Source organism: Perognathus longimembris, chromosome 1 (genome assembly GCF_023159225.1).
Source record: "Perognathus longimembris pacificus isolate PPM17 chromosome 1, ASM2315922v1, whole genome shotgun sequence".
NCBI lineage: Eukaryota > Metazoa > Chordata > Mammalia > Rodentia > Heteromyidae > Perognathus > Perognathus longimembris.
In genome coordinates, this window is record NC_063161.1 from 57,220,328 (window position 1) to 57,234,013 (window position 13,686).

Genomic DNA, 13,686 nt, shown 5'->3' on the forward strand with positions numbered 1-13,686 from the left:
CCCATGCACACAAATCCTCAAGCAATTCTTATTGTCAATTAACCAGCAAAAAGGCAACAGCAGATATAAAACTCGAATGGTACAGGGCCAGCTTTGAGCAAAAATGCCAATTGAGAACACAAAGTCCTAAGTTCAAGCCCCAGTACTGACACCAAAAATATAAACAAAAACAAATAATTGTTCAGGCCAACTGAGAACATGGAACTGAGGCAAAACATAAAGTACTCTAAATGAGTGTTAAATACAAGAATTTAAACAGGTTATTAAACAGGGATTAATATATACAGATACATCCAACATGTTTATGTGATGCTAAAAAAGTACTCAGGAGTATTTGTGAATCTTTTTCATTTTCTATTCGTTTTTAATATGTCAATCTAGGCAATTTTTTTTTTGCCTCTAACAAGTACTCATTTATAATCAGTGAAAGAAGGAAAGGGATGTAGAAATTATATCTATGTTGCACCTGACCTAACATATACAGCAGACTTAAACAGCTACAAATAAATTTGCCTTGAAGTAGACACAACTTGTTTTTACTGATATAAAATGCCCAGCTAGACCAAGTCTGTGAACACTGTATATGTGCTTGATACATTGTATATTGCATATGTGTCTACCTGACCTAGACAAGGGATGGAAAAACAGGTTGTAAGATATCACAAGAAATGTACACACTGCCCTACTATGTAACTGCACCCTCTTTGCACAACACCTTGTAAAAAAATTTATGTTCAATTAATAAATAAAAAAATGCCCAGCTAAATGCTGCTTAAATGCAAAATCTAGTTATACCACTTACTTTATACAGTCTTCAAACTTGTTTTTTCTGTAGTTATGAAATACAGCTGACTAATAACATTAAGAGGAACAAAATAACGGTAGAAGGCTTGCCGTTGAATTTTTGTCGACAAGTACACTTTTTCATGTACTAGCACAGCAGCACAGCCCAGTGCAGCCTCAAGTGTTCTCGCTTCCTGAGAATGAGAGGCGCTTCCTCCTCACCCCTGGGACTGGTGGGACTCGGATATCTGACTGACAAATCAACCTGAATGCATCTATTTTGATCCCTCCAGGCTACCAAGTCACATAATCAACAATATCAAGCCCAGGTGTAAAGTATAACTTGTAGAATACATAAGGAAATTATAGAATCAGTGGAAATGGTTTTCTATTAGCAGGCTCTTAAGAAGATCCAACAGTCTAACCTTTAAAAGAAGCTTATGCCATCTTGAACAGTTGATTTTTTATCATTTGTTCTATATCGCTAGCATAAAGGTATTTCAACTTCTTCACAAAGACAAAAATATTCTGGCACCATTACTAAGGGGGGGTAGGCTCTGTGGTAAGTGCCAGACACAAGAATCCCAGGTGTTGCTGGCTTTGGAGACCGGCTCAGTGGTAGAGCACCTGCCTAGAATACGTGATAGCACTGCAACATTGAAAAGGAATAAATCCTGCTCTTCAATGCTTGTTTTTGTGGTTACAGCACACGCTACATCCCTTCTTATACAAACACAGTTTTAAACTTCTTTATGCAAAGCGTTAACTTTAGAACATAGGTTTCTTCCTCTTTTTTTTTCTTTGTAAACTTACTTCCTCCTTCCCCTATGGTGATGAGAGGGTTGAAATTCAGGTACAAGGTGTGCTCTACCATTGAGCTATACCCCAGCACACGGAATGCAGCTACTTTAAGTAATCCACATTCTCTGGGGAGAATGCATAGTTTAATGCTGATTTCTTAGATTGGAAATTACACACACACACACACACACACACACACACTTTTAATGGCCTAAATTACCTGTATATGGATAATGTGCTAGGAGTTCTAACACTGATGTCCTGAAACAACTAGTAGTTGTTTCTATTCTATAGGTAGTAGTTCAAATCAAAACACAAAAGGGCTTCCAGAATTTCTTGTAGAAAATTGTGGCGAAAAGCAGTAAGTTGTTGAGCTCATCTGACATAATTTCATATATACTCAAAGCTTAGTCCTGGTGCCTTCTCTTATTTGGTAACCTTGGTGAACTATTTAGTATCTTTAGTCCTCAACTCTGAAGCAGTAATGATGATTTTTACCTAGTAGAACTGTTGTGAGGACTAAATGAGAAAATGCTTTAGTGCAAAGTTACCAGTATAGTCTTAATTGTAGATAACATTATTATTCACTCATTGTTATTGAGCCATTATTGAATATAATCATCCCATATAATATATACAGAAGATTAAGGACACAAAATAAGGGTTGATGAAACAAGTCCATAGTAATGGAGTTTTCCTCTCACTTGTCTTGGTCTATTATAATTATTTAGAATTCACATAGACTCCAAGGGAGACTGGGGGCCAAAAAACATAATCAAAACAAAAACAAAAACAAAAACTGGGGGACTGGGAATGTGGCTCAGCGGTAGAGTGCTTGCCTAGCATGCATGAAGCCCTGGGTTTGGTTCCTCAGTACTACATAAACAGAAAAAGCTGGAAGTGGCGTTGCGGCTTAAGTGGTAGAGTGCTAGCGTTGAGCAAAAGAAAGCCAGGGACAGTGCTCAGGCCCTTAGTTTAAGTCCCAGGACTGGCAAAAAACCCAAAAAACTGGTGTGGAGCAAGGCAATCCTCACGTTGTTCTTGAATCTTGAATTTTGCTGTCACCTATTCTGAGACTGGGTCTAGTTCCAATAAAGTTTATAAACTACTGTCACCTCTCTAAGCATAAAGAAGCAACCCAGGCCAGAAGAGCATTTGCAGAGTTGGCAATAATCACTACCTTCTACCTTCTACCTTAGCAGACAGAGTCAAAGAAAAGTGATGGGTAAACAGTTGTTGATAACTGTTAAGTGAGCCTAAGTCTTCTACGGAAATAGCATGTAAGACTTTGTCCTTAAATCTCTACTGCTTTATTCCATCCTCAATTTAGTAGAATGGAACCTAGAAAATACTTTTGTTTATTATTAGAACATACAGGTGGGACAACAGAAAATAAAAAGGGGAAATCAGAATATGACAGAAGAGCAAAGGATTAAGGAAGTCTAAAACAAACAAAGTAAAACTTTTTTTTTTTTTTTTTTTTTTTTTGCCAGTCCTGGGCCTTGGACTCAGGGCCTGAGCACTGTCCCTGGCTTCTTTTTGCTCAAGGCTAGCACTCTGCCACTTGAGTCACAGCGCCACTTCTGGCCATTTTCTGTATATGTGGTACTGGGGAATCGAACCCAGGGCTTCAAGTATACGAGGCAAGCGCTCTTGCCACTAGGCCATATCCCCAGCCCCAAAGTAAAACTTTTTTAAAGAAATGAAGTGCTTGCTAGCATGCTGTGGCCCTGGGCTCAATCCCCAGTACTGCAGGAGGAAAAACAAACAAAAAAGATACAGAACAAATTACATAAATATAACAAGAACATACTTAATTTCTTGAGTTCACACAAAAGTCCATTAAAAGGGCCACAAAAACACACACACAGAAATCTCTATCTGGGGTCTGGGAATATGGCTTGGTGGTAGAGTGCTTGCCTCACAGACATGAAGACCTGGGTTCGATTCCTCAGCACCACATATATAGAAAAAGACAGAAGTGGCGCTGTGGCTCAAATGGTAGGGTGCTAACCTCAAGCAGAAAGAAGCCAGGGACAGTGCTCAGGCCCTGAGTTCAAGCCCCCAGGACTGGCAAAAAAAAAGGAAATCTCCCTCTGAAGTCTTGCTAAAGGAAATCTCCTTGAAAAAGACGACTTAGACATATTTTTAGAAATTGTCCAAAAGATGCTAATTAGCAGCAACTACAAAATAATGAAACTGAAATGATTTTTAACCAAAAAGCTAACAACTGAAAAACTGTTAAATATAAAATCAGGAAGAACGGAAAAATCGGTAAGCAGGCACAATAACTTTAAGGTGAGAAAAGGAACAATAGTATGTCTTCATATTTACAGTTCAGAATCTTATGACAAGAGAAACATGGCAGTGCAGTGACTTACCTGTGGGACCACGCTCTGTCTGTATGGTGGCGGATGCTGCTGCTTTTGCTGAACAGCACTTTCTATTGCTACTTTAGCTACAGTGCTTGGATCTGCTCCTGCTGGCACAGCAACCATGGTTGCACTACAGCCGGCGTTGTTGGGGTCACTGATTGTAACAATTCTCACTCCTACTTTATTTGGAATTCCTGTGACTGTTTCCCTATCATTCTCCTCTGCTGGCCTCTTCGCAGTTTTGCATTCTGCTGTGCCATTAGTAGACCGCACATCAGAGGATGGGGCCGAATGGGGCACTCTAGATCCTGAGTGGGGAACTGCTATAATTTGATGCCCCTGTATAACAGAGGTTGTAGAATGTGGTGAGACAACTACACTTGGGCGTTGCTGAGGCACATCTGAATTCAAACTTGAAGTTAGAGGTCCATTAGGTAAATCAGTACCACTAAATTGCTGTGCGGCCACACCTGAAGCTTCCTGTATACTGCTCAGAGATGGTGAACCGGCCAAAGTCAATACAGGTCCATTAGAAATTCTTTCTAGTTGATCGCCTTTGGCAGTATCTTGCTGAGTGTCATCTAAAGTTCCTTGTGACTCCACGGGGGAGATCTCACCATTTCCTACATGATTGGAAGTTTTGTGATTTGGAATGTTTTTGCTTAAATGAGAACCATCTCCTTTATCAAAATCACAGATTCCATTAACAAGGGGTTTTTTCAAATCGCTTTTGATATCCTGCATGTCCATTTGTTCCGAATTCTGTTTTCCAGATGCTCCGTTCTCACCTAGTTCTAGTGATGGCCCATTACTGATTAGTGAGCACTGACTAGCCTCACTTTGAGTTTTCCCTGAGTTTGAAGGAGGTAGACTTGAGTCACTGTACTTTTTCCCATTTAAAAGACTTCCCACCTGCACTTCACTTTCTTTTGTATCCCCATTGCTGGTGTTTGTGGCTCCTCGTCGGCATGATGGGTTCTCCATGACTTCGATTTTACGCTCGTGAACATGTAAACCTGTTGCTTCCTTTGCCTCCTCCTCCTTTTGGCAAATTATTTTATCACCTTTGAATGGGGGAGTAGCAATGGTACACGATGATTGTCCAGCTGGAGATGCTTGAGTGGCTGGAAGCGTTTGCACCTGAAGTCCAACTCCTGCCTGGGTTCCGCTCACGGTAATACCTGCTGGAGCAATGAGCTGAGTTGCATTTCCCTGACTCACAGTTGCAGTTGCAAAACTCGTATTTGGCACAACTGTTATTGTTACCTGGTTTCCAGAAGTCCCTTGGAAAATGGTTGCTGGGCTATTGGAGATCAATGGGCCTGGCAATATTTGTAAGTTCGAAATGGGCACGGTCTGCACTCCCCCTGTGGATGGCATTCCACTTTGGACCAACTGAACATTTTGCTGTCCAACCAATAGCTGCTGAGCTGGAGGTTGGCCCTGTACTCCAAAACCAGCTGCTTGGTTATTGGCCACCTGATAGACCACCTGAGGGCTGGGAGCTCTTGCATTATTAGGGGGCGGAATCTGTGGTGCTGGGAGGATCAGCTTACCGCCCGGGGTGGAAGGACCACGCTTTGGAAGCAGCAGCTGCTTTATCAGACTTGACTCACCAGAAGCAGGCTGAGCAACTCCAGCATTTGTTTGCTGAGGTTGAACTTGCATTTGTACTTGTGGTGGCTGCTGAACTTGGACCTGGACCTGCTGGGGTGGTGGTGCTGGTGAATGCTGTTGCTGCTGCTGCTGCTGTCTTTTCACAGATAGCATTTGACTGACTGTGGGAGGTGGGCCCTGCGACTGAGGAGTGGACGAAGATGGCATGGCAGTAGGGACTTGGTTATTTGTAGCTGGGATGGGTGAAGGGGAAGAAGAGGGAGTTATGTTTGGTTGTCCAGTTAACTGAACCGTCTGGCCAGCGGGCAAAGCTGCTGGGTTAGCAAGAACTATTTGGTGAATGGCTGGTGCATACGTCTGACCTTGTTGAGCTGGCTGGCTTACAATCACTACACTTTGTTGGGTTGGCTGCTGTGGTTGTTGAATGGGCTGCTGGACCACTGTGGATGGAACTTGTTGGGAAGGGAGGGGTTTTGGTGCAATGTTCTGGAATCCTACCCTTGATGGTTGTGGACTGGGAACACCAGCAATAGTAACCATTTGCCCTGTAGCTACCTGAAAATTCTGTACGGAAGTTGCAGAGACAATATTGGATGCAGAAGTTGTTACGTACTGTGGGGGTGCTATGATAACAGTGTCTTGTGGCTGGCTACCAGCTGATGCCTGCTGAGATGACGGTTGCACAGGTTGTGGTGATGTGGTGATTAACTGTTGACCTTGTGAAACTGTAGACGTACATGCTGGTATGTTCTGTACTCTGCCAAATATATGGCTCTGTGGGACAGTTTGCTGAATGACTGTGACAGGAGTACCTGAAGGAATTTGTCCCGGCACCACTGTGTGTAATGAAGATGGTTGTGGAATTACAGGTGGATGGTGAAGCAATGTCTGAGAATTCATAACTGTAACTGGTTGTGGCCCGGTACTGTGGTTCTGAACCACAGAACTCTGTACAGGTCCTCCTCCGACAGCAATGCTCACAGGAACTGCTGTCTGGGGTATAGAATTCTGGATTACTGTCGCCTTAACAACCTCACAAGGAATTGGAGCTTTATTCTGAATGACAGTCACGGGAGCATTTTGCTGCTGGTGTGTATGAACTGAAGGATTTGGTGGAATTCTGGAAACAGTCTGCGCCACAGTATGAACACCTTGTACTGGAAAAGACATTTGTGTCGTCGTCAAATTTGAAGATTGGTTGGGAACCGGAGCCCGCTGGAAATGATTTCCTACAGTTTGTGATCCATGGGGAAGTCCTGGGAATAGGGGGGGAAAGACAAAATTCAAAGTGAAATGATTGAAAAGCTCCATGTAGCAATAATTTTATTAATACAAGAGAAAATATTTTTTAAGAAAGTTAACATTCAAACAACTTTGAAGCATAAAGAGAATAATAAAGAAAATGCTATAGGAAAACAAGGCAAAGTTATACATTTTAAATATTCCTAATAGTTCATTCGGTTTAATTATGCTTGTAATAATTAATACACATTTTAAAAAGCCAGGCAGAGTGGCACAGGCCTGGAATTTCAGACTAAGGAGGCTGAACCAGAGAATCAGAAAAGGCAGCTTTGGTCATAAGACACTGTCTCAAAACAAAGGAGTCTAGGCACTGATGACTCACACCTGTAATCCTAGCTAACTCAGGAGACTAAGATTCTGGACAATTCTGAAGCCAGCTAAGCAGAGACGTCAAGAGACTCCACCTCCAAAAATAACCATCAAAAAGCAAAAGGTCTTGAGTTCAAATGCTAGTAATGGCAAAAACAGAGACAAACCAACAACAACCCCACACCCCCGCCCCAAACGTTAAAAATAAATACCTGCAGGTGAAGGAGTTGGAGATAAATCAGGAACTGAATCAACACGAACAACTGGAGTAGAAATTGGCTGCTGCTGATAGTACATCTGGATGGGAAGTGGGATGGCCCTCCGTTTCACACCTACCACATGAATATGTGCCTGCCCAATGCTGCTGGAATCCTCCACTCTCTTCACTGAATGATTTGGAAAGACTGTTCTGTAAATTAATACACACTGAGTTAGTTATGACAAGCACAGGAGCAAAAACCACAGGTTCTAATGTCTACATGAACTATGGCTCTACCTTCCTTGCCACCTATGTATGAATCAATATGACTTATAAAGTCGTATTATAAAAATGGGAAACAAAGAAAGAAATAAAGATTAACTCTCCAAGTTGAAAAATTGATTAACAATGTTGTTGAGTTTAAAGCAATTTCATCCCATATGTAACTAACTACAAATACCAACTTTATGAACTTATCAAAGAGTCTTGATTTGAAGACACAGTATTAATTATTCACTATTATTCATGATAAAAAAGAACCAATGTCTTCAACCTGAGATAGTAGATAAGGGGAAGAAAAGAAAATTTGATTTTTTTCCTTTGATAAAACTTACATTTCAGTAGAAACTCCAAATGTGATTTGTGAAATTGCCTTTTCTTTAAACTTCCACACTACAACCTCTTCAAATGAAATTTCAAATAGCAGAGTTATTTGAAAATAGACACTTAGTATTTTCTCTAAAGGCCAAAGAGGTGTTGTAAATGATGTACATGCATTTTATTTTATGAACTATACATCCTACCTAAGACATTTATAAAATCCAGTTGATGTAAGGATTCCACCACGAGCTAATTTACTACAAGTTGAGAGGTATTCAGAATACATTTCTGCTCGAGACACAGAACAATCTGGATTTACTTCAAAGTGAGCATTTAGCCTAAAAGAAAAGAAAGGTAAATCTGTAAATTGTACAATCTATGATAGCAAAGTCATATTTAAATATACTAAAATTATTTGAAAATTATGTGCCATAAAGCTAACCAAGCTTGACTAATCAAGCTTCCCTTCTTCCTATGTTAGTAGTAAACATATGCTTGATTTTAAATAAATGAAATAAAAAGCTACTTTATCATATGCATAGTGTTAAGTATCACTAAGAATAAACAAATAGTCATCTGCCATCAAGACTAGGTTTGGTCTGCTGGCAACAAATGTCCTATAATTAAGTTTTATTTAGTGAATATATACTTGGGCCCTATATAAAAAATATATGATTAAAAACTGTTTGCTATGGAAAAGAGCAAAAACAGCTAAAGAAAAACTTTTGACTCTTGAATCCCATTTCTTCATAAGAAAGCTTAACCAGAACTTTTCAACTACTCCCAAAATCAATCATAATTTCCATGCTGTACATTTCTATTCACTCATTTCAAACACTTCTATTGCTACTTCATTACAAATGAGTTGAAACTTCAGTTTGTCTTTTACTTCTAGTGACTTTCATCTGGAAGTCAGGAGCTGTGGTCTCCTTTTCCTTGTAGGTCTCTTTCCAAAACTAATATGGCACCAACCAACTTAGTCATTTCTTATACATTTAACCAAATGAGAATTATGGTAAAAGATTTATAAAAGAATTCTCTTCCCCCTCTCCTCTTTTGTGGAAATGTGCACATGGGAGTCTGAAAGAAGCTAGCTATCCTAAACACACACGTTTTACTGTGTATGTGGTGTATGTGCTTGCCAACTTGCATCATCCTCTCTGTACCAAGATTTCAAAAAGAAAAGATATGAAAAACATCACTTAGGCTGCAGTGTAGAAGGCAACATTTCCCAATATTATTACAAGAGATTGCTCAAGAATAAAGGGTTGTTAGTATGTAAAAACACAGGTGAGAAAAAAGCAAATAGAGATATTTTAAACCATATACCTGATCTAAGCAAAGCAGAAAAGAGAAAACTGTCATAGAAACAAAGACATAAAACCACCAAAAATATGGAACAATGATAAGAACATGGAATGGGTGACAAATGATGTTAGAGAATGAGAGAAAGGAGATAAAAGAAAGTAAGTTTCTAAAGTTACATCTCATTAAAAAGTGATTTTATACTATAATCTGTTAATTTTCTAAGGAATTTAAATTATTTCATATAAAATGATTAGGCAAGTAACCATGATAAAGTGAAATCTTACCTGCTCTACATTTGTTTTTTATTTTCAGAAAATGACGAGAAAAAAATACTGTCAAGTTGCTCATTTCAAGATAGATACTTGTTATTGTATTGTTTTGATTCATTTCTCCTTGTCCCTCACAAAAAGGAAAAAATTGACTTTTTTTTTCTCTAAGGTGGGAATATTCGGCAGTACCTACCTACAGTCCCTGCACTTGGGAGGCTAAGGCAGGAGGGATGCAAGTCTGAGGTAGCCCAGGCTATATGTGAGATTCTGTCTCAAAAATTTTTTATTTAATAAAACAAAATTTCTGCTTTAGATGAAAAAGAGATTTTAACAACAGACTCTGATTTTAAAGACAGTCCAATGCAGTTTTCAACAAAATATTAATTTTAAAAGAACAAATTTTATAATCAAACAAAAAAGCTTCTGTAGTCAAAGATATATATGTATATATTTTCTAACATCAATATTACTTCAAAAAGGAGCTAAATGTTGTAATTTAATGACTTTCTACCCAGGCCATTTTAGTTCTTTTTTTTTGCAAGTTCTGAGGCTTAGACTCAGGGCCTGAGCACTGTCCCTGGCTTCTTTTTGCTCAAGTCTAGAACTCTATCATTTGAGCCACAGTATCACTTCTGGCTTTTTCTGTTTATGTGGTACTGAAGAATCGAACCCAGGGCTCCGTGCATGCTAAGGCAAGCACTCTACCACTAGCCCAGGTGACTTTAGTTATAAAAAATTTGGGTGAATTTTTTTTGTTGAAATGATGCCAAAACTTAGGTGACATGACTTTTCCATTGCTGTTTTGATATAAATGATGTTCTACACTAACTAAAAGGAAATCCATAATAAAACATTCAGGATGACTGTGAATACATTTTTTGTTGTTGTTTCTTTTGCTTTATTCTTCCCAAGGATACAGCCTTAATAGAAATAAGCCACTTACCACTGACAAGCAAACTTCTCACTATCTATTTCCACTATTCCTGGAGGTGGAGCAACATGCTGTGCTACAACTGCTCTGGAAGCTAAAGAAAAAAATATATTAGCTACATCAGTTCAAAAACTTCAGTCAATGTATGCTGCATTTAATTCCTAGACATGAACCAATTAATATTCACAATAAATACCTTTTAAAAAGGTATATAGACATATGGAGAAATACAAATTTCAGAAAGAAACAAATAAGTAATGGAGTAGTTAATACACCAGGTACCATCTTAGGTATAACCTCAAAGCCACTTAAATAATAAGTGTTATGGGTGACTTAGCCAGTAATACAGACAGTTTTCTCATGGGCTAGAGACTGACTGGATGCTTCCCGTGTACTACCTTCCTCACTTGTGAGTAGGAACAGACAAGGGCATGAGGAAGTGACTCTGCTGCACAGGAAATGGGGCCCACTCAGTGCTACAGTGCATGGTTATTAGCATGTGTGAGAACCGAGGTTCAAACCCCCAAACCCTTTCTCTTAAAAAACAGTGAGGTTCTGTGGAAGATTGCTTTTTATATGTTGTATAAGGTAAAATCTGCAGTGCCAAAAATGTCGCATAAAGTACAATACTATTTGGAGCACATAACACAAAGCACTCTATAAATGTGAAAAATATTGTAATGCAATTCGGTAATGTTTGACCACTGAGTAACACTTTAATTTCCTAGCCCAGCAGTTCTCAAAAATGTTATCTCCAGATCTACAACACATCACCTCATGAGAAACTAACAGAAATGAAAATTCTCAGATCCTCCGGCCTACTGGGAAACTCGAGAGTACTGAGACTAGAGTCTTTGTTTTACCTAAGCCTGCCGGAGAGGCAGACATGCTATGCTAGAGCCTCTAGCATGGCTGGTTACACAGGTGCCTCTCTTAACTAAAGAAGCAGTACATGGAATTTAGTCACATCTTAGCACGCTTTGATACACTTACCAGAAACTTAAATAAAATTTATCTAAAGATAGATACTCATAACAAGCCAGGTACTTGATAATTCTTCAACAAGGTGAAGAATTCTACTTGTTTGGATGATCACGAAAATTAGGTTTATTACTTTTTGGGATAATTTTGAAGGAGGTCAATGAATTACAAATTTTATTCTCATCTATTTGCTGGTATAAGCCAGGTTTCTTTTTTTTTTTTTTTTTAAGCCAGGTTTCTTAACTCATATCTCTAGAGAAAGAAAACAGTGGTAGAATTGACATTTAGTCCAATTCCACTGAAGCAATCAGTGTCAAGAGTATTGTTCATTCAAAGATACACCAGATTAATGAATCCCATAGAATCAGGAAGGAAGTAGCTTCATCTATTTCATTAAGACACAAACTTCCAATACTTTTATCTTAATAATTAATTCCAAAAATTTGTAATGTATAGACTATTTTATGATGTGCTACTTATTACTCAAGCCTATAATGACAAAATAAAAATTTAAACAATTAGAATTCACAGAATAGTACAAAATTAATTGAAGAAACTTTAAAATATTTTATATCAAAACAGTATTGACATAGTAACAAATATAAGGTTGCCACATACAAAAATGCACTGCAATCAGATAAAATTCTATAAGAACACAGGAATGAATGCAATGGGAAAGGAGATATTACAAAATTTCTGATGGTAAGACATTTATGTTTGCTGAAGATTGCTTCAGGTTCTTGTGCATGCTTAACTTTGTGCTCTATAAATTACAATCTATCAATTACATCAGAGCCCATATGTATTTTTTAAATCAAAGATGGTTTCAAGATTCCAGTGAGTATAAAGAACATTCTAATTATTTTTAAAAGCTAGTTTCAATAAAATATGTATTTTGCAGCTCTTTAAATTATTATGAAATTAAATGCCAATTTTAAACGAGATAAATGAAAAGCTTTCCTAACGATGAGAGGAAGGGCAAAAAGTCTAAATATCACCCTACCAGTAGAGAGCAGCATTGAACTAGAGAGGGAAAAAGTCAAACTACAAAGAATAATCAAATATGTCACCTATGTCATTCACAGTAAGTATAAAAAATAAAGAATTCTCTCAAGGTCATAAATTAGTATTTTAGGTCTCTAGAGGTCTGTTTCTACCTCTGTTAATGAACTGCTATATAAGTGAATAAGCTATAAACTCTCAATGTTTACTTTGTCCTTTTGCCAAATGAGGACTCAATTAGAAGAGTGGGTTCATTTACTGAAGTCAAAAGAATGTTAAGATTAAGACTAAAGGTGAATTATAAAGTGCAATAGCTCCGATCAAAATCACCCATAAATATCCAACATATGGTCCATTACAGTTCAGTGTTATTTGGTGACAAAACCAGTTCTTTGTCAAACTACTCTAATCTTCAATTAATTTAATGTTCAATTTCTTTCAGTATAAAAAAACGTACTCCACTCCCCATAATCTACTTAAGACCACATGCTTTGTCTCATTTCTTTGTCAAATTAATAATACTCTTGCTGAAGTTTATTAGACATTTGTTTTTCTGTTTTGTTTTGGAGACAGGGTCTCACCATATAGCTCAGGCTGGCCTTAAATTTTATGATCCTCTTGCCTCAGCCTCCCAAGTGCTGGGATTACCGGCATGTATCACCATGCCCAGTTTATGAATTTGATGCTTAGCATTTACTGCCCATGGGTAAAAGTTCACTGAGTGTAGTGACAATCAAAATTATCTACTCTCTGCCTTTTATTTGTTCAGTTCTGTCAAGAGAATTTATGCAGGTTAAGTACACATTTGATATAACATTACCAAATACTTATAAAGAAAATGGAAATCAATGATATATGATACATATTACTTACTTTATATAAATAGAATACATAATTTTAGTACTATGTATTGGGAATAAAGGATATAGAGCCATGATTAAATTTGAGAAGAACGGATAGGTGCCAAGATACAAAACTGAATCAAGTCATTAGCACTGGTAATGGAAGACTCAGAAGATTTGGTGAATAGGTGAATGTGGTAAAAATTAAGGATAATGAGATTGTTGGTTTGGGATAGTGAGAAAAGACAAGAAATACCTCAATGTATTTGTGGCTGAAAGGAAGAAGCAAGTAAAGAGATTTAGAATAAGAGAACAAGGATGGAAAAAGACTTAGCACAGATTCCTAAGAAGTTAGCATTTCTTCCTA

The 13,686-nt window shown here is 38.0% G+C and overlaps 1 protein-coding gene across 1 annotated transcript in view; it reads right to left on the bottom strand.

Annotated features, from left to right (window-relative positions):
* Arid2 (AT-rich interaction domain 2) overlaps positions 1–13,686 on the bottom strand; it is a 149,460-nt gene that overhangs the window by 21,434 nt on the left and 114,340 nt on the right. Inside the window, exons 12-15 of the mRNA XM_048365890.1 lie at positions 10,507–10,588; positions 8,190–8,324; positions 7,400–7,596; positions 3,966–6,832 (exon numbers count right to left, since the gene is read on the bottom strand). Coding sequence (XP_048221847.1) covers positions 3,966–6,832; positions 7,400–7,596; positions 8,190–8,324; positions 10,507–10,588 — 3,281 coding nt within the window. The remainder of the gene's footprint in view (positions 1–3,965; positions 6,833–7,399; positions 7,597–8,189; positions 8,325–10,506; positions 10,589–13,686) is intronic.